Genomic DNA, 17,685 nt, shown 5'->3' with positions numbered 1-17,685 from the left:
GGGGCCTAAGGTGGGAGGAGCCAAGTGAACCATAGCTGTGTAGAGAAAGGGGAAGAGAAGGAGAAAGAGAAGGCAAGAAACATCAATGTGTGGTTGCCTCTGGTGTGCCCCAGACCAGGGAGCTGGCCCACAACCCAGGCATGTGTCCTGACTAGGAATCGAACCGGCTATCCTTTAGTTCCCAGTCTGGTACTCAATCCACTGAGCCAAGCCAGCCAGGGTTCTTCTGGTTTTGATTGGTGGGATATAGCTATAGCTGGAGAGGGAGAGGCCAGAGGAGTGGGTGGTCCCAGGGGCTGAAGTGGGAGGAGCTTGAGAGGTGGAGTCTGGTCTCAGGTAGGTGGCCCTCTCCTTGTCCCCCAGCAAGAAGCGCAGCTCCCTCTTCCGCAAGATCACGAAGCAGTCGAATTTGCTGCATACTAGCCGCTCCTTGTCTTCGCTGAACCGTTCTCTGTCGTCCAGTGACAGCCTCCCAGGCTCACCCACCCACGGGCTACCAGCCCGCTCACCCACCCACAGCTACCGCTCCACACCCGACTCCGCCTACCTAGGTAAACTCTCTGCCTATGCTGGGCCAAGCACTGAGTGACAAAGGACGGGTCCCCTGGAGGTTTTTGCGGTGTGCAACACCCCCTCTGCCCTACCCACAGGTGCCTCATCCCAAAGCAGCTCGCCAGCCTCGAGTACTCCTAACTCGCCGGCATCGTCTGCATCTCACCACATCCGGCCCAGCACGCTGCACGGCCTGTCACCGAAACTGCACCGCCAGTACCGCTCCGCGCGATGCAAGTCAGCTGGCAACATCCCACTGTCGCCGTTGGCACACACGCCATCCCCCACGCAGGCATCCCCACCACCGCTGCCTGGCCACACGGTAGGCAGCTCGCACACAACGCAGAGCTTCCCGGCCAAGCTGCACTCGTCGCCACCGGTGGTGCGCCCGCGTCCCAAGAGTGCGGAACCCCCACGCTCGCCGCTCCTGAAGCGCGTGCAGTCCGCAGAGAAGCTGGGAGCCTCGCTTGGGGCGGACAAGAAGGGCACGCTGCGCAAACATAGCCTCGAGGTGGGCCACCCTGATTTCCGTAAGGACTTCCATGGTGAGCTGGCGTTGCATAGCTTGGCAGAGTCTGATGGCGAAACGCCCCCTGTCGAGGGGCCTGGTGTGACCCGGCAAGTCGCAGTTCGTCGCCTGGGCCGCCAGGAATCGCCCCTCAGCCTGGGTGTGGACCCGCTGCTTCCTGAGGGCGCCCTCCCCAGTAAAGAGGAATCCCCTGGTGGTGCGGAAGGCTGCACCCAGGCCCGTACAACGACTCCAGGGGGCCGGACCCTGGAACGGGACGCCAGCGGCACTCGGCACCAGAGCGTGCAGACCGAGGATGGCGTGGGCGGGGCAGCCAGGACCGTCGCCAAGGCCACACTGAGCCCGGTACAAGAACATGAAACTGGCCGGCGCAGCAGCTCCGGTGAGGTGGGCACGCCCCCAGTGCCCATTGTCGTAGAGCCTGAGCGGCCTGGGGCCAAGGCGCAGGTGCCTCAGCCTTCAGTCTCGGACTCTAAAGGGTTGCAGGGACCCACATCCCTAGCGCCTACCCCACCAGAGGCCCCCCGAGACCCAGAACGCTGGGTGCTGGAGGTGGTCCAGGAGCGGACCACGCTGAGTGGGCCTCGCTCCAAGCCCACCTCCCCCAAGCTCAGCCCGGACCCCCAGATCTCTTCTCTAGCCCCTGCGAAGAGTGCACCAAGCAGCACAGGGCCCCCAGCCTCACCTGCTCCCCTTCTTGTCCCAGCTACCAAACCTGAGGTGGGGCTGACTCCCAGGTACACTGCTGAAGCTGTGCCCCCAGCAGACCTGACCAAAAGGGCATCCTGCCCCACACCCCCTGGCCCATAGCGGAGAGGGCCACTGGCCCTGCACTGTACAGCCGACTATACATATGTACACATATAAATAAAGTGTGTCCATGCTACGTGAGCTTTCTGGGGCTTGCCCCTCCTCCCCTGGCAAGGCAAGGTTTCAGCCCCCTTGCCTGTCTGCTTGTTGGATGGCAGATCTCCAGTCCTAGTTACCATAGAGAGGGGAGGTGAGTCTTATGTGGACCTTCCCTTGTGGTCCCCCCATGAGCCAGCGGCCCCCAGACCCTCAAGCTGCAATGCTGCTCTGAGGCCCAGTGCCTGCCTGAAAAAAAAAAGTTAACAGCCAGTTTCCTTTTATTCCTCACAAATCCTGAGTTAGGTGTTGTAGTTCCTATTTTGCAAATAAGTAGACTGAGTCACGGTTGAGGCACATAATTAAAGTCACACAATTAGGAACAGACTAAACTGGTATTTAAATGGATGTCCAAGTTGGCCCCTAAACCTTAATTCCTATATGTTCCGGAGATAGGTACTGCTCTCTTCCCCACAGGGCTCCCAGGCCTTCACCAGAGGCTGGAAGGCCTTCCAGAAGGCAGGCAGTTGGGTACACACTGTGCCCCCACCTCGATGCATCTCTCCAGAGTTTCGATTCATGTCACCCACACAGGCCCAGGGCCCTTCTGGGGCTACACACCACTTGGAGTGGTCTTGTGTGGTACCGAAGGTGGGCCCAGCTGGCCCAGGGAAAGCAACCCAGGTCACGTCAAGCACTTGCCGGGCCCCGGAGCAGTTGGAGGGCAGGATGCCACCAGAGTGTTGCCAGAACTGGACCTGCAAGTTGCTGCCAAGGGCTTCTGCCAGCCAGCCAGAGTACAGGTCTGCAAAGGGTAGAAAGAGGGCATGGACAGGGTCCGGGTCAGTGCTAAGGAATCCCTAGGCTGCTGCCCTGCTCTGAGCTCAACTTCCTGAGGAATACCAGATTTAGCACTAACAGCTTTTGCTAAATACTTGATATGCATCACCTCACTCACAACAACCCTGTACGGTAGATATGAGTACATCCACTGCTTCAGGTGGGTAAACTGAAAGTCCAGTTAAATTATGCACCATATGACCAGAAGCCAGTGTAGCAGGAGGACAGCGTAATTACAGCAGGCAGGGCCTGGGATACCAGGTGGATTTGGGGGCTGGAAGGATCAAGGCAAGGGGCAGGGTTGGGCAGCAGCTGGAGGGGCCCCTGGAGCAAAGGCAGGGCTGAACCACAGGGGACAGGGCCAAGGGACGAGGGTCGGACACCTTTAGGATGCAGGGGCATGGTACCAGTCATGCCACAGTAGCTGAACCCAGGTCTTTTGGTTGTCTGTCTACCTCTTGTGTGTTTATGGCTCTGAAAGTGTTCAAGTTCCTATCTCTGACCTGCCTTCAGCCACGGGCACACCTGACACTACCTCTGCAGAGAAAGACTTCTTTAACCCAGGACCTCCAAAGGGAGGATGGTGACCTCCCTCGGGGCTCACCATCTCCAAACTTTCCAAATTTGGCAAAGCTCTGGAAGGTGGCCCCTGCCTTCGATGTGAGTGTTACACTGCTGTTCCAGGGTTCCTGGTGAACATGGTGGCCCTCGACCGCTTCCTTCAGGTCTGGTAGTTTCTTGATGAAGACCCCTTCCAGCTTGTAGTCATACACCTGGGGGTAGGTGTAGCTCAGCTGTCTGCCTGGAGGGCAAGAGGAGGAGAAAATGAAGGACAGTTCCACAGTCTGGCCTGGGAATCAGAATCACCCTGCCTCCTTGTCCTCACTTACCAATCTTTGAGAACTGGTCGAAGGAAAAAGACACGCAGAGCAGGGTCTGCCCATATTTTTGGGCCTGAGAAGGCCAACGGTATGCAGTACTTGTGGGAAAACCAGGAACGCTGTGGACCAGCCAGAAGCCCCCTTCTTCGTCCAGAAGTAGCACACCTGAATCCAAAGTCTGGATCAGGGAGCTGCTCAGGGCATCCCCAACACACATCCTCACTTTGCAGGGAGCTTGGAGAGGGTGTGGGCAGTGTCTGGACAACTGCTGAATTCTTTCCACAGCCCACCATCCCCACAGTCCAGAGAAAGGATAATATTTATAAAAGGTGAGGAGCTCCCTTCCCACCCCTGCAGGTCAGGAGTTAGTTAGCTGGGGAAAATGCAAAAGGAAACCAGGGCTCTTCCTCAGCCTCCAATTTCAGACTCACCCTTCGTGTGCCCCCGGCTAGAAGTGTTCTTGGTCCTGTAGTCAGCAGGTGGTTGGTCATTGTAAAGTAGATAGGCTAACTGGGGGGGATGGACAGCGCAATGTGAAGTTGTTCCCCCAGGCCCGGCCCTCCCCAGAGTCCCACCCCAGGTTCTGCCGGCACCTCCACCCCTTCACCTGGCTGGTGTTCCTGTACAGCGGCAGCAAGGTGCGGCCTACAGCTCCCTCTAAGCTGTCGATGGACCTCGCGCCGTCGCGCCAGCCTCCTGAGCCCTCATCCAAGTAATTGTACTGCAACCCCGCTTGAGCCCCACCCACCGGCCCGCTGAGGGCCGGCAGCTTGTAGACGACGAACCTGGAGGTTGGGGAATGGACAGAAATGGAGCAAGGAGAAGCTAAAGCTTTTCCCAGGAGCAAAGCAATCCCCAGTCCGGCGCCGGGGGATGCAGCGCCCGCGCACTCACCAGTCCACAGGCAGCCCCGAGTCACCGTAGCAGCTCAGGGTGCCTGCAGGAACCCATAGAAGGGCGGCCAGAAGCAGCGGGCTCAATGTGGCCATGGGGCTGGAGAAAAGGAATCAGTGTCGGGACCGAGGAGCGCTAGGTCACGAGTTGAGTCAAGCCGGATCCCTGGTGACTTTCATTTCCCCAAACCCTTTTAGGACCCTAGGGCGGGACCCCATGGAAACTCCGCCTCCGAGGTAAGAAGCAGAGATTTGAAAAGACTATCTGGAGTCTTCCGGGCACCAGGCTTTCTTTGGGGCAGTCACTCCCCGTAGGTACCGCCCTCATCGGACCCGCCTAGGGTTGCTTCCTACTTCCAGTGGATTAGACCCCTGATAAGCTCCACCCTCTGACTGGACCCAGACCACTCCCTTTCTTGGCCCAGCAGTTCCCCTTGTCCCGCCTCCGTCTCCTCTCCAATCACCGCTCTGTCCCTCCGCTAGGCTCCGCCTCTGTCTCTTCAGATTCCGGCTAATCCTAATCCACTTTCCCGCCGGACCCTGCTCTTCCACCCGATTCTGGGTGAGATGCAAATTTGGATTTTTTTCTCTCCAGTTTTCCCCGAGGTCCGACTCGGGACTTTTGCTCTCTTAAAGGGTATTTGTGCTTCTTGTCCTCTCCCTTTTTATTCTGCATGTTTCCCCGATCGCCCCCTGAGGTAGCCAAGGGGTCACTTTGGACCATGGCACAGAGGAGAGTGCTGTGTTTCTGGGGCTGGGCTGAGGGCTCTTAAATGGAGAGAGACGACACCTGTGAATGTCCCTGAGGTTCAAGGTAGAAGGCAAGGAGGGTGTAGCCTGATTCTGGAGTAAGGGAGAAGGGGCAGCAAGGCCTGTAGTACCCAAGGGAGGCTCCATGAAGTTTAGTTGATGAGTGTGAGGGTATAAGCCACCCACCCTTCAAATCGCCTCTGGAGTTACAGCTTTCTCCCATCTTTCAGCACCCAAAACTCACAAAAGTCATGCCACAGATGAAGCTTTATCCAGGAGGAGCATTGTTATTGTTACAGGACCCATAACCATTCACAGCCACTCTGCGGAGCTTCAGAAGTTTCCGTGTCAAGCCCCCTTCTCAACCCAGTGTCTCTGAGAAGCCCCACAGCGTAACCCCTTCCCACTGTCCAGGGCCGCCTGTGAGCTGGTTTGAGGGTCCAGCTGAGTCCATTTATTTGGAGGTCTGTCTCTCTGGGCCTGCTTGACCCTAAATCTCTGTGTGGCTCCCTGTGGCTGGGGACGTGTGGGAGCTTCCGTCGTCGGAGGCTGCCCCAGGTCTGTCTGTGGGCCAGCTCTTGGTCTTTCAGGAGGTCTGTAGGGCCGCTTGTCGGGCGAGGGTCCATTCGAGGGAAAAACCACCCTACGCGGACCCTCTGTTGTTCCGTCCCCAGTCCCTGAGAACGTCCAAATGGCAGAGGCAGGGGGCGTGGGGGTGGCTCAAAGGTGACGCTTCATGTGCAAGGCCAGGTGATCGGAGCGCGAAAAAGCGCGAGGACAGAGCTGGCAGCGGAAGGGGCGCTGTCCGGTGTGTTTCCGGTAGTGGCGGGTCAGCTCGTCCGAGCGCGCGAACCGCCAGCCGCAGCCGTCCCATGTGCAGGCATAAGGCTTCTCCCCTGGGAGGCGAGGAAGCTGTGAGTGCCATTGGCCGCCCCACCCCGCTCCCGGGCCGCCTCTGCATCGGTCGCACTCCCTTGCTCAGACTTGACGGGCACTAGGGTGAGGCAAGTGAGGAGCCTCAAGTGCGAAGTTTAAGGAGGCGCTCACTCTCAGGGGAGTGCACCCAGGTCCCGCCCTACGTGGCCTCCACCCTTCTGGTTCTGTACTTGGCATTTGACGCCATGCTTGTTTTCGTTTCCTGGGCCTAAATTACATACCCTACACCACTGGCCCGCTCTCTGTGCCCTGGTACCATGCCCCTGCATCCGAAAGGCGTCCGACCCTCGTCCCTTCGCCCTGTCCCCTGTGGTTCCAGGGGACCCTCCAGCTGCTGCCCAACCCTGCCCCTCGCCTTGATCCTTACAACCCCCAAATCCACCTGGTATCCTAGGCCCTGCCTGCTGTGATTACGCTCTTCTCCTGCTACACCTGACCCCACCTTCATGCCGACCCCTAAAGCAGCGATTTTCAACTGGTGTGCTGCAAGAATTTTTAAAAGATGCGATACCTGAGTATTTTAGTTAGGGACACTGACTTCTTTTCCCTTAGATTGTCAAATACAAAAGAAAAAAATGACAACCACCAAAACAGCAATAGCCGTTCAGGGTGAATACCCTGTCTTGAACCATAAATATGCAGGTCATATAGTGGAGTTGCATCTTATTGGTGGCATAGTAAGCTTATGTCTGATAGGTTAATTCTTGGTACCAGAGATCCTTAAAAGTATGGGTACCTGATTTTTTTAAAAGTCATTTTGAAGCAAAAAGGGTGGGTTATTATTATTGTGTAAATCAATCCAAGTTATACCTATTTTTGATCCGCAAAACTATATATATTTTTGGGGGTGCCACGGAATTTTAGTATTCTAAAAGCTTTCTTCCATAAGATGAAAAAGCTTGAAAATCCCTGCTCTAAATCATAGGCCTCAGTCTTCCTTCTCCCCAGCTCCATTCCACGCCCCGCCTCGGTCTTCCTCTCCTTGAAACCCGGCTTTTCTTGTGCCCAGTCTTCTCGCTTTTCAAGTGATTTCCCCTTACTTCCTGGAACCAACTCTGCATCTGGGCACATAAAACTGGTTATGTCCCCATATCTTCCCTCCTGCGCTCCAGACTTGGCCCTTACAGTTTGGCTCCGCCTCTATGCAAATAACCTACTCTATACATTCCTGGCTCCGGTCCCTGAGCCCTTAACTCTGCTCCCCACTTGCAGAGTGGGTCCCGGGCTTGCCTAGCTTGCCCCCTCCCTGCAGTCCCTCCTCGAGCCCCGCCCCCTACACCGATTGCTAGGCTTTCTGCTACTCAGCCCAGGCCCAGGTCTTCCCCGTCACATTTCCCAGTTCCTTGCTGCCTCCACTCGCCTCCCACATTGGTACCTGTTCCCTAACCCATCCTCTGGGTCCAGGTCCTCGCCTAGCTGCTTCTGTCCCGCCCCTCTCTCTGATCTTCTGTTTAGCCCCACCCCTCTGTCTTTACGGATCGTCCCCGGGGCCCGCCTTCGCCTCTAGCCCCGCCCCTTGCTCTCCTTTTGGGCTCCCGGGTTCCCCTCTCTTCCTGAGTTCCTGCCTCCGAGCTGGAGCCCCTCTGCCTCACCTGTGTGCGTTCGTAGATGCGCCTTCAGGTGTGAGCTCTTGGTGTAGCTTTTGCCGCAGCCCGGGTGCGTGCACGTGTGCGCCGCCTGCCTCCTTCGGGCCCAGGAGCGCCGGCTGCGCTTGGATGACGCGGTCTCCGCGGTTTCTCTTGAATCTCCTGCAGTTACCCCGAGTCCTGCACCCGATGTTCCGGGTCCCAGACAATCCAGGAAGGAGGGGGAAGTGGCGGGGTTGGATGCAGGCGCTGGGAGCCCGCGAAAGAGCTGGAAGTGACCTTGGTACTGCTGGGCCGGGTACAGTGCTGGGTACCCGGACAGCAGCCCGAAGGGGGAGCCAGGCCCCGCAGGCACTGAAAGCCCGGTCCTCGGAAAGTAGCTGCCGGAGGAGCTCGCACCGGGCCCCGGGTACACCTGCTGCAGCGGCAGCGCCTTGGGCTCAGGGGTCGGGACCAGGGCTGGGCTCACGAAGGAGTCAGGTGCTGGGGCTCGTGGGGCCGGGCGCGCCCAGCCCGGGTGCTCCTCGGGACCTAAGAGCCCAGCCACCAGCCCCGGGCCTCCCCCGTGCGCACCTAGGATCGCTGGCTGCGATGGGAATTGCGTCCCGGGCCCTTCGCCCGGTGCCAGAGCGCAGGTCTGAAGCACACCGCTCGGCTCTGGGCCCGGCAGGTTGGTGAAGAAGAGATCCAGGTCCCAGGCAGGGGCCGCGTCCCTATCGTCATCCTCTTTCTCCCCAGGCGCGTCCTCCAACTTGGGCCTCACATGGGGGAGCGGCCGGGTGGGGTCTGGGGGACCCGGGCCCAAGCCCTGCACCTCCTCAAAGCGCCACCACTGCGGGAGAGAGCCGGGAGCGTGAGGCTTCCGTGGTCACCAGGGTACCCTGCACAGAAGCTCCCGAAAGGGGTCTTTTTGCTTGTCTGTGATGTCTGTCTGTCCCAGTCCCTTACAATGCCCTCTGTCCCCCAACCTCCCCTCCACAGCTGCAAGGACAGAGGTTGATAGGGTCTGGCTGGCAACAGAAGATAAGACTTACATTATCTTGAGCCGAACTCAGGCATGGGGGAAGGGGTGGCAAAGCCAAGAATGGAAGGCAGGGGGTGTGGGTGAACAGCCTTGCCTCAGTTTCTCCCCAGAAACTCCAAGTCCTTCCCAGTCCCCCAACAAGATTAACTCCCAAGATTAATTCTTGGAAGTCCCCTAGAAACATTTGCTCTTCCTCTTGTTACCTTCCTGGGGTTCTCACTCAGCCTAGACCCCCCCCCCATGGTGTTCAGCTTTGAGCCTCAGTTTTCTGTGACAGAAATGGGCCTTTAGACCACGTTCAGACCCCTGGACCAGGCTGAGGACCTCCAGGTCAGGCCAGGCCTTTGGATTCCTGGGCTAGGTGCAGACCTGATCCCTAAGCTCTGTGACTGCAGCCACAGACCCAGCCAGCCACCTAGACCCTGCCTGGCCTCACCTTGAGGAAGTCTTCTGGTGTGTCTGGAAAGGGGCCTAGGGCGGTCAGCGTACTGATGGACGGCAAGGTGGTGTCAGCTGTGGCCATGGCTGGCTGGTGCCCACCCAAGGGCCTCAGGCCTCCTCTCCCTCTGTGGCCTCGTGGGTTCTGAGGCTCCAATGGCCCCGTGGAGGGCTCCTCTTTGTCCTCAGCTGATTGGCTGCAGCCCCTGATAAGGGTCAGGCAAGGCGGGGAGGGGGAGGTCACCATTTCTGGGGAACAGATCTTGCCTTGGCCTGTTTGGGGTAGAGCCTTGGAGACTGACCCTGTATCCAAAAGCCAGCAAATTGTTTGGGGGCTGGAGGCTCAGTGATTTGGGGGTTCAGGTGTTGGATAAAGTGAAGCACTGGCTTCCCAAAGAAGGAGAGACTTGGGCCTCCTCTAAATTACCCACCTGGAGAATAGGTGACAGAATGGGGATTCTGAGAAGGGGCTTCTAGATCTCCTTCTCCCTCAACTGGGGCCCTTACCCCCGAAAACAGAAACAGTTCTCCTAGCCCCCCTCAAAAACCCCAGAAACAACCATGCTGATGGCGGGACTTGGCACAAGCTCCCTGCCAGGCCAAGCGTTATCAGACACCCCAGACACTGGAGGCTGCTATCAGGTGGGGGCCCAGAGCAGCTAAAGTTCTGTTTCTGGTGAGTGGCGGGCCTAGAAGCTGGGGCTTCAATTTAGGTTGGCTTGAAATTACCAGGGTTATGAACTCTCAGGGTCGGACCCCAGTGGCAGGAAGGACCCCTGCTAATCAGCCTCCGCTGTCCACCATGGACCCCCGGGGGGACTGCAGGGAGTGGGGCTTTGTGAAGGTTGAGGCCAGTTGCCACTGCAGCTGGGTCTTGGGAGAAGTTGGCCCCATCACCTGGATGGAGTGGAACCAGTGGATTGAACTAGAGGAAGTACCCGAACTGCAGGAGACCCACACTAGCCCTCCCTGGACCTTGCTGCTGCCTGACTCCTGACCCACATGGAGGTGGGACCCAAGTTGCTGCACCAGGGTCCTCCACTGTGGTGCCCTGAGAGCCCAGGGTGGGGGCAACATGGACACACAGCACACACATATAGTTCACACATACACATATACTATATGCAACTACACAGTGACACTAAATCCCGGTCACCTCAGCCACACTGACCATGCCGCCCTTGCACAGAGTTGTGTCTGTGCATCATGTAAACCATGCGGTCAGGAAGACACAACCATATCCTATTTGGTTACACAATGCTGTAGTCACAGGATCCCTTAGACACAGAATCCATAATCACATAGGAGCTGACACAATCACACACAGTTACCCAGTCACGTGCAAGCATACGGTCACACTGACATGATTCAGCTACAATTAAACAGATATGTGGGGATTCCTGGATTTGTTGTCACAAAACTATAGATGTAGTTGCACAGTCCTGTCAAACGCATGCAGCCTCAGACACAAAGGCATAAAACCCAGGTGCACACAACCATTCGCAAACACATGATGTAGTCACACACACAGCTAACATCAAACACAGATACAATCATGCACAGTGCCATATGAAATCTACACCGTTTTGTAGTCACATCACCTGTCACTGTCATTGTTCTGTAATTATTTAGTGACACAATTGCACAGATACCAATGTCCAACCATAGGGGGCGCACTCATCCAAACGCAGACAACCACAGCAACGTGGAAAATCAAACACCGTGTTAGGGAGACACAGAACCTCGCCCAGACACAGACACATCACCACAGACACAATGGAAATTAGTATGCCAGAAATGCATCACAAAAAAGACAAAATTATCATTTATGACATGAGGAGTGGGGACAGAAAGGAATGTAAAAGCCAAAGATTATATTAAAAAAAAAGATAAAAGTTCTTCAAACCAACAAGGATGACAGTAAGAGGGGAAATGGAATATAACAATTGTTGGCAAGGATGTGGAGAAGTTGGACCCCTAGTATACTGCTGGTCAGAATATAAAATGGTGTAGCTACTGTGGAAAGCAGTTTGATGATTCTTCAGATTCTTAGACCATATGACCCACCAGTACGACTCCTGGGTACATGCTCAAGATCTGAAAACAGGGGTTCAAACAAACACTTGTGCACCAATGTTTACGGCAGCATTATTCACAATTGCCAAAAGGTGGAAACAACAGAAATATCCATTCTCAGATGAGCGGATAAACAAAATGTGGTCAATTCATACAAAGGATATATTATTCAGCCACAGAAGGGACAAAGTTATAATCCATGTTACAATGTTGTTGAACCTCCAAAATAAGTGAGAGAAGCCAGTAACAAAAGGCAAAACGTTACATATTACATGATTCTATTTATATGAAATATCCAGAATGGGAAAATCTAGATAGAGAGAAAGACTGGTGATCACCAGGGGTTAGAGGGAGAGGGGAATGGGGAGTGACTGCCAATGGGTACAAGGTCTCCTTTTGGGATGATGGAATGTTCTGGAACTAGATAGAGTTGATGGTTGCATAACGTTGCGAATGTGCCCAATGCCACTCAGCCGTACACTTTAAATGGCTCATTTCATGTTATGAATTTTACTTCAATAAAACAGAATGGCTGGAATTAAAGTGGTTTTTTGGAGAGGAAAGCAAAGTCTCTTTTAGGGTGAGATCTCTTTGGTTTAGGACAAAGCACTAAACAGGCATATTTGGCTCTGAAAGATGAGGCAAGAGAGTAGGTCTAAAGAGAAAGAGGCGTTTGGCTGGGAGATAAGGCCGCTTACCTGATGTGGCCAGTAGGAATTACCGACTGAAGGATAGCAAGGCTGGAGCCTATATTTGGGTTGCTCCCTGGGCCTAGAGAACTCCAGCACTTATAACAGCTTCAGGCCAGGGAGCTCTGGAGGAAAGGAAGAAGTAGAAAGAGAGAGGTCCTGGCTCCTGGGAGAGAGAGATGAAGGATAAGAGATATTCAAAATAGCTCTCTCAAAATAGCAGGTGATGGACTGCCTGCTGTGTGAGGAAGAAGATTCGAACCATTTTATTTTGATATTAAGGACATTAAGGGCCCAGAAAATGGGAGAGTCCAGGGACACCCAGGCCCCAGGCCCCCAGGGACCTGCAGGCCTATGATCACATTCAGACATAATCCCACAGTTACTCCCATCACACCCAGAGGCAGAGCATGTGACACACTACACTACCCAGAGTGTCTCTGTGGGAAGAAGTATTCCTAGGTGGGCAAGGACCTGGCCTGGGAACTGGGAGGCCTGGACCCCAGTCCAGGCCCCTTCTCTGCACCTAGCCTACTGTGACCAGATCGGTTGTGTTTTCTGCACCTTACTTTCCCCAAATGGCAGCAATGGGCAGGACTCAAGACACCTGGTTAAACATAATGCACCCAGATAAATGCAAATTACACGAATGTTTTTTTCCCTTTACCCTCATCCGAGAACAATTTCTCATTGCTTGTAGAGAGAGGAAACAGGGCAGAGAGAGATAAAGATGTGAGAAACATTGATTGGTTGTCTTCCAATGCATGCCCCATCAAACCCACAATCTGGGTATGTGCTCTGATGGGGAATCGAACCTGAGACCTTTTGGTCTCCAGGACAATGTTCCAACCAACTGAGCCACGCCATCCAGGGCCACAAATGTTCTTAAAAGTGACCCAGCTAAGTAAGCCACTGTCTCAGGCACACGTCAAATCAGGTACATAATTAAAACTGCTTACAGAGCAAAAGACACTGACACATATATACACAATCACAGATATAAAAATGTATTTAGTCATACCACAAAGATAACAAATATGCCTAGAGAGAAAACCACCAAGACAGTGATACAGTACCATACGAACACACAATCACACAAAATGCCATTATACAGGCTTACAATTACACAGAAAAGAAACTACAAAAACATTCAGCCACACAGACATGACACATAGACAGTTACACAACCACCCACAGTCAACAGTCCCAAATGTCACAGGCGTAGTCAGTCCCACTCACATAAAGATACACAGGCACTCAGGCACAATAGCACACATAGATGCACAGAATCACATAGGACCAGGAATCACACCAACTCACACTCAGTCACATGCCGCTACCCGTGCTTCTTGAGACAGACTAGCAGACAGTTTGGGCTGAGATGGTCCACCAGAGCCCACCTCCTCCTCCTCAAACACACAGCACCCCATTAGAGACTTCCAGGTCTGGACTCATTTTTCTCCTGCTTCAGTTTTCTCATTTAACTCCAGAATCCCTTCGCACACGCCTCCTGCAACTGACCAACCAAAAGTGGGCCGAGCCCCCTTCTAGGGCCAACCAGAGCAGGAATACAGCTCTCTCTGTCTCTGCCTCACCCCCCCCGCCCCCCACCCCCACCCCGCCCGCCGGCTCCACTGCCCCGCTTCCGCTTTTCCCTGTTCTGCTCCTTTAAGGGGCGAACATTTCTCCGCCCAGGTCCTCCAGCTTCCTTCCCACCCCGCCCAGCCTGCTGTCGTCTCTTTAAAATACAAACCCACGAAGGAACTGGGTTTAGGACGAACCAATGAGAGGTCTTGTTTGGCCCCCGCCCCTCCCAACCAGGCCCGAGGTCGAAAGCCTGCGTCTGTCGCACGGTGGCCTGCGAGGGAAGCGGGAAGGCGATTGGTCGGATCGGGCGAGAGGGGGTCTGGGCTGCGTGCGGGTAGGAGCCACTCCACTCTGAGGTCGCCACTCCTCCAGGTCGGCCGCGGTTGCTGCGTTCGCCCGCCCGCATGGCCCTGAGAGGCGTCTCCTCGCGGCTGCTAAGTCGCGGACCCCTCCAGGTCTTCCTGCGCGCTTGGGGCTCGGCGGCAGCGCTGACTGGTCAGTGCTGGGGCCGGGATAGGGTGAGGAGAATGGAAGTGGAGCCTCGGGGACTTTTCCTGGGTGATTTTCTCTTCCTGTGTTTGCAGAAAAGGGCGGGAAGACACAGAACGGACCCTCCAAATGTAAGGACCCCTCGTCACGCGTGCGTCTGAGGCCCTTGGCCTGCTGTCTGCCGGTCCCGGATGGGCTTCCCCCCTGAGTCCGAGGGCTGCCGGGGGGACGGAGCAGGGCCGGAGGCGGAGTCAACAGAGACTTTCCCGGAGAAAGGCCTCCTTACCAGCCCTGTTTGCAACCACATTCAACCTCGAGCAAGATGTGGGTGGAGGATTCTGGGAGAGGAGGGCGCGGTGGGCTGAGGGCGGTGTGGGCTGCGCTGAGTTGAGCCCTGCACCTTGTCCCCAGCCTTGCGTCCCGAGTTTCACTGGAGGGATCCGCTGGTGCTGGAGGAGCAGCTGACAGCTGATGAGATCCTCATCAGGGACACTTTTCACACCTATTGCCAGGAGCGCCTCATGCCCCGCATCCTGCTGGCCAATCGCAACGAAGGTGCCCAGGCGGGCTAATGGGCACCCTCCAACCATACACACCGCCTCTGCCTGCTCTAGACAGGCCTCTGGACCTCTCTGTCCCTGGGGTAGGGGCTCCAGTGGGCTAGGACTGGTCCTGAACTTGGGCATCTGTCTTTGCAGTTTTTCACCGGGAGATCATCTCAGAGATGGGAGAGCTTGGTGTTCTAGGTCCCACTATCAAAGGTAGGGACACGTTTATCTCCAATCTCTGTAGCCCCAGTTATGTGCTGGAAAGCCCCTCCATTTCTCTGAGCCTGAGTTTCCAGTCTGTGAAGTGAGGCTGTTATCTCTGTGTCCCATTATAGGGATGAAATGAATAAACCCTTAAGCTAGGGTTAGCTTGGTGCCCCCTCCTTGGGTAGACCCTATGTATCGCTGTCTCTTGGGCCTCAGGAGTCACTGGTCCCCTGGGCAGGCTTTGTCCTCCATTGCCCTATCTTCCCACCCCCACTCCTCCACCAGGGTATGGCTGTGCTGGAGTCTCATCTGTGGCTTATGGGCTCCTGGCCCGGGAGCTGGAGCGGGTGGACAGTGGCTACAGGTCAGCGATGAGTGTCCAGTCTTCCCTTGTCATGCACCCCATCTATGCATATGGCAGCGAGGAGCAGAAGCAGAAGTACCTGCCCAGGCTGGGTGAGCAACTACCAGTGCAGCCTGGTGGAAGATAGTCACAGTGGTGTGGAACTCAGGGATGGGGCTGTCCCCTGAGCCTCCCTTCTGTCCCCCACTTCAAGGATAGCACCAATGGCCACCTGGACCCCCTGTCAGAGTCTGGTATTCATCCCCTCTTAACTCACCCTTGACAAGATCTCTCTGGCCCTTTTTTAAAAAAAAATTATTTATTTATTTTTAGAGAGAGAGAGAGGGAGGGCGAGAGGAAGAGAAACATCAATGTGTTGTCGTCTCTCATGTGCCCTGTACTGGGTACCTGGCCCTCATCCCAGGCATGTGCCCTGACTGGGAATGGAACTAGGGATCCTCTGGTTCGCAGGCGGGCGCTCAGTCCACTGAGCCACACCAGCTAGGGCATCTCTGGCTCTTTCTCAACACCATCACCTCCCTATCTCCCTCTTGATTTGCTTTCTGTCTCCTCCATCCCAACCCAGAGTTTAAAGTCTTAAATTCCTGGTTGGGTCCCAGAGGCCTCTGGTGACCTTTCAACCTCATCTATAGTCACTCTCTTGACTGCTCTGCTCTAGTCAGACTCAGCTACTTGGAATTCTCCGAATGTACCACTGGGCCTTTGTACATCCTTCCCCACTGCCAGGACTGCTCTTCCCTACACCTCCTCTTGTTTAGCTTTTGCTGCCCTTCAAGGCAGTTTAGGTGACTCCTGTGGGGCCCCTTCCCCATCATGGCATTTTGACTGCGGGGGCAGGGGGGGGCACTGTCCCTTCATCACCTGCAAGTGCCATGAGGGCAGGGCCAGATCTGCCTTAGCCTGGCTCAGTGGAGAGGGTGACACTTTTCAGTTGAGGGTATAAATGAGTGACAGGTAGACTCATGACCCTGTCTCATGCTTACAGCCAAAGGGGAGCTTCTGGGCTGCTTCGGGCTCACAGAGCCCAACCATGGGAGTGACCCTGGCAGCATGGAGACCAGAGCCCGCCATAACCGGTCCAGCAGGAGTTATACTCTAAACGGGGCCAAGACTTGGTGAGGAGCCTGTTACCTCAGGTGGGTGCACAGGGGCAGAGGGTGGTAGCTAGACCCTCACTGCCTGTCCCATCCCCAGGATCACCAACTCGCCTGTGGCCGACCTATTTGTAGTGTGGGCTCGGTGTGAAGATAACTGCATTCGGGGCTTCCTGCTGGAGAAGGAGATGCAGGGCCTCTCGGCCCCAAAGATTGAGGGCAAGTTCTCCCTGCGGGCTTCAGCCACCGGCATGATTATCATGGATGGTGTGAAGGTACCAGAGGAGAACGTGCTGCCCAATGCCTCTGGGCTGGCGGTGAGCAGAAGCCACCTTGGGAACTGGTGCTGTGTCATATGCTGATTCACCTTTCTTGGGCAGTCTCTGTGCTGGGGACCCAGCTGGGACAAGATAGACAAGGTCCCTGTGCACTGTCCCATTCTAGTGACTATCACTCATACTGGCTCTGCTCAGGACTCATGGGACTGAACCACCTTAATCATTTGGCGCACACACCACTTCTTGTCTCCTTATGTCAGTCCCTAGACCTGTCTGCCAAGCCAGATCCCCACCTGGGTGGAACTGTATGCAAACCAAGAGTGAGCAGGCACTGAGCAAAGCCTGCCTTGCATGAGCCATGTGTGATTTCAGTGGCCTCCCCGAGTCCCCGCTTTTACACTGACTCTGTGTCTGGGTGTCTAAGGAGGGGGTATCCCCCTACTACAGAGCTGGCTCTGCACAGACCGTCTCGGCTCCTTCTGGATGGGGCTAAGGCCCCCCTCTCAATCCTACAGGGTCCCTTTGGCTGCCTAAACAATGCCCGGTATGGCATCTCCTGGGGCGTTCTTGGAGCTGCCGAGTTCTGTTTTCATACAGCCCGGCAGTACACTCTGGACAGGTGAGTGGGGGCTGCCTTGAGAGCCCCTGGGGGCATGGTGGGGCTCAGTTTCCACCCTTTAACCATTGGTGACTCCCCAGTTTCCACCCACCAAACCTAAGCTCCCTGCTCTGTGAAATGGCAGGGAAGTCCTTCTGAACAGTGATGGGCTGAGTCAGTGACAGGCCAGGGTGTGCTATGCAGGGATTGAGGCAGCCTGGAAAGGCTTCCTGAGCCCATGGGGCCCTGGAGAGGACTGGGGGTTGGGCCCCCCTCACACACATACTTTAACTTAACCTGACTCTACCTGCCTAGGATGCAGTTTGGTGTCCCACTTGCCAGGAACCAGCTGATCCAGAAGAAGCTGGCGGACATGCTCACTGAGATCACGCTGGGCCTTCATGCCTGCCTGCAGCTTGGCCGCTTGAAGGATCAAGACAAGTAGGGGCCACTTGTAGGGGGAGGCAGAGGGGAACAGCG

At 55.6% G+C, this 17,685-nt stretch overlaps 4 protein-coding genes across 8 annotated transcripts in view; 2 read left to right on the top strand and 2 right to left on the bottom strand.

The window, feature by feature from the left end:
* MAST1 (microtubule associated serine/threonine kinase 1) overlaps positions 1-1,972 on the top strand; it is a 28,037-nt gene extending 26,065 nt beyond the window's left edge. For both annotated transcript variants that reach the window (XM_037041874.1, XM_037041872.1), the window contains exons 25-26: positions 364-551; positions 651-1,972. In XM_037041874.1, coding sequence (XP_036897769.1) covers positions 364-551; positions 651-1,891 — 1,429 coding nt within the window. In that variant the 3' untranslated portion in view covers positions 1,892-1,972. The remainder of the gene's footprint in view (positions 1-363; positions 552-650) is intronic.
* Positions 1,973-2,197: 225 nt separating this feature from the next.
* Positions 2,198-4,884, bottom strand: DNASE2 (deoxyribonuclease 2, lysosomal). The gene is made up of 6 exons (XM_037041875.1): positions 4,543-4,884; positions 4,256-4,433; positions 4,080-4,158; positions 3,658-3,813; positions 3,372-3,569; positions 2,198-2,732 (listed from the first exon to the last, which is right to left on the bottom strand). Exons 1-6 carry the CDS (start codon positions 4,635-4,637, stop codon positions 2,365-2,367), a joined length of 1,074 nt encoding a protein of 357 aa, XP_036897770.1. The 5' UTR covers positions 4,638-4,884; the 3' UTR covers positions 2,198-2,364.
* A 656-nt stretch (positions 4,885-5,540) lies between these two features.
* On the bottom strand, positions 5,541-9,465 carry KLF1 (KLF transcription factor 1). The gene is made up of 3 exons (XM_037041868.1): positions 9,274-9,465; positions 7,820-8,645; positions 5,541-6,187 (listed from the first exon to the last, which is right to left on the bottom strand). The coding sequence occupies exons 1-3, from the start codon at positions 9,358-9,360 to the stop codon at positions 6,012-6,014; spliced, it is 1,089 nt and encodes a 362-aa protein (XP_036897763.1). The 5' UTR covers positions 9,361-9,465; the 3' UTR covers positions 5,541-6,011.
* Positions 7,802-17,685, top strand: part of GCDH (glutaryl-CoA dehydrogenase) — a 12,257-nt gene continuing 2,373 nt past the window's right edge. Inside the window, exons 1-10 of one of the 4 annotated variants that reach the window (XM_037041867.1) lie at positions 7,802-7,883; positions 14,000-14,122; positions 14,212-14,247; positions 14,528-14,671; positions 14,815-14,877; positions 15,157-15,327; positions 16,221-16,350; positions 16,430-16,646; positions 17,123-17,226; positions 17,521-17,646. In XM_037041867.1, coding sequence (XP_036897762.1) covers positions 14,032-14,122; positions 14,212-14,247; positions 14,528-14,671; positions 14,815-14,877; positions 15,157-15,327; positions 16,221-16,350; positions 16,430-16,646; positions 17,123-17,226; positions 17,521-17,646 — 1,082 coding nt within the window. In that variant the 5' untranslated portion in view covers positions 7,802-7,883; positions 14,000-14,031. The other 3 variants (XM_037041864.1, XM_037041866.1, XM_037041865.1) reach the window with 3 other exon arrangements.

This window comes from Sturnira hondurensis, unplaced genomic scaffold, assembly GCF_014824575.4.
Source record: "Sturnira hondurensis isolate 20B ecotype Veracruz unplaced genomic scaffold, ASM1482457v3 Scaffold0003213, whole genome shotgun sequence".
NCBI lineage: Eukaryota > Metazoa > Chordata > Mammalia > Chiroptera > Phyllostomidae > Sturnira > Sturnira hondurensis.
Note: the sequence above shows the minus strand (reverse complement) of the source record. Positions and strands in the feature narration are given on the sequence as shown.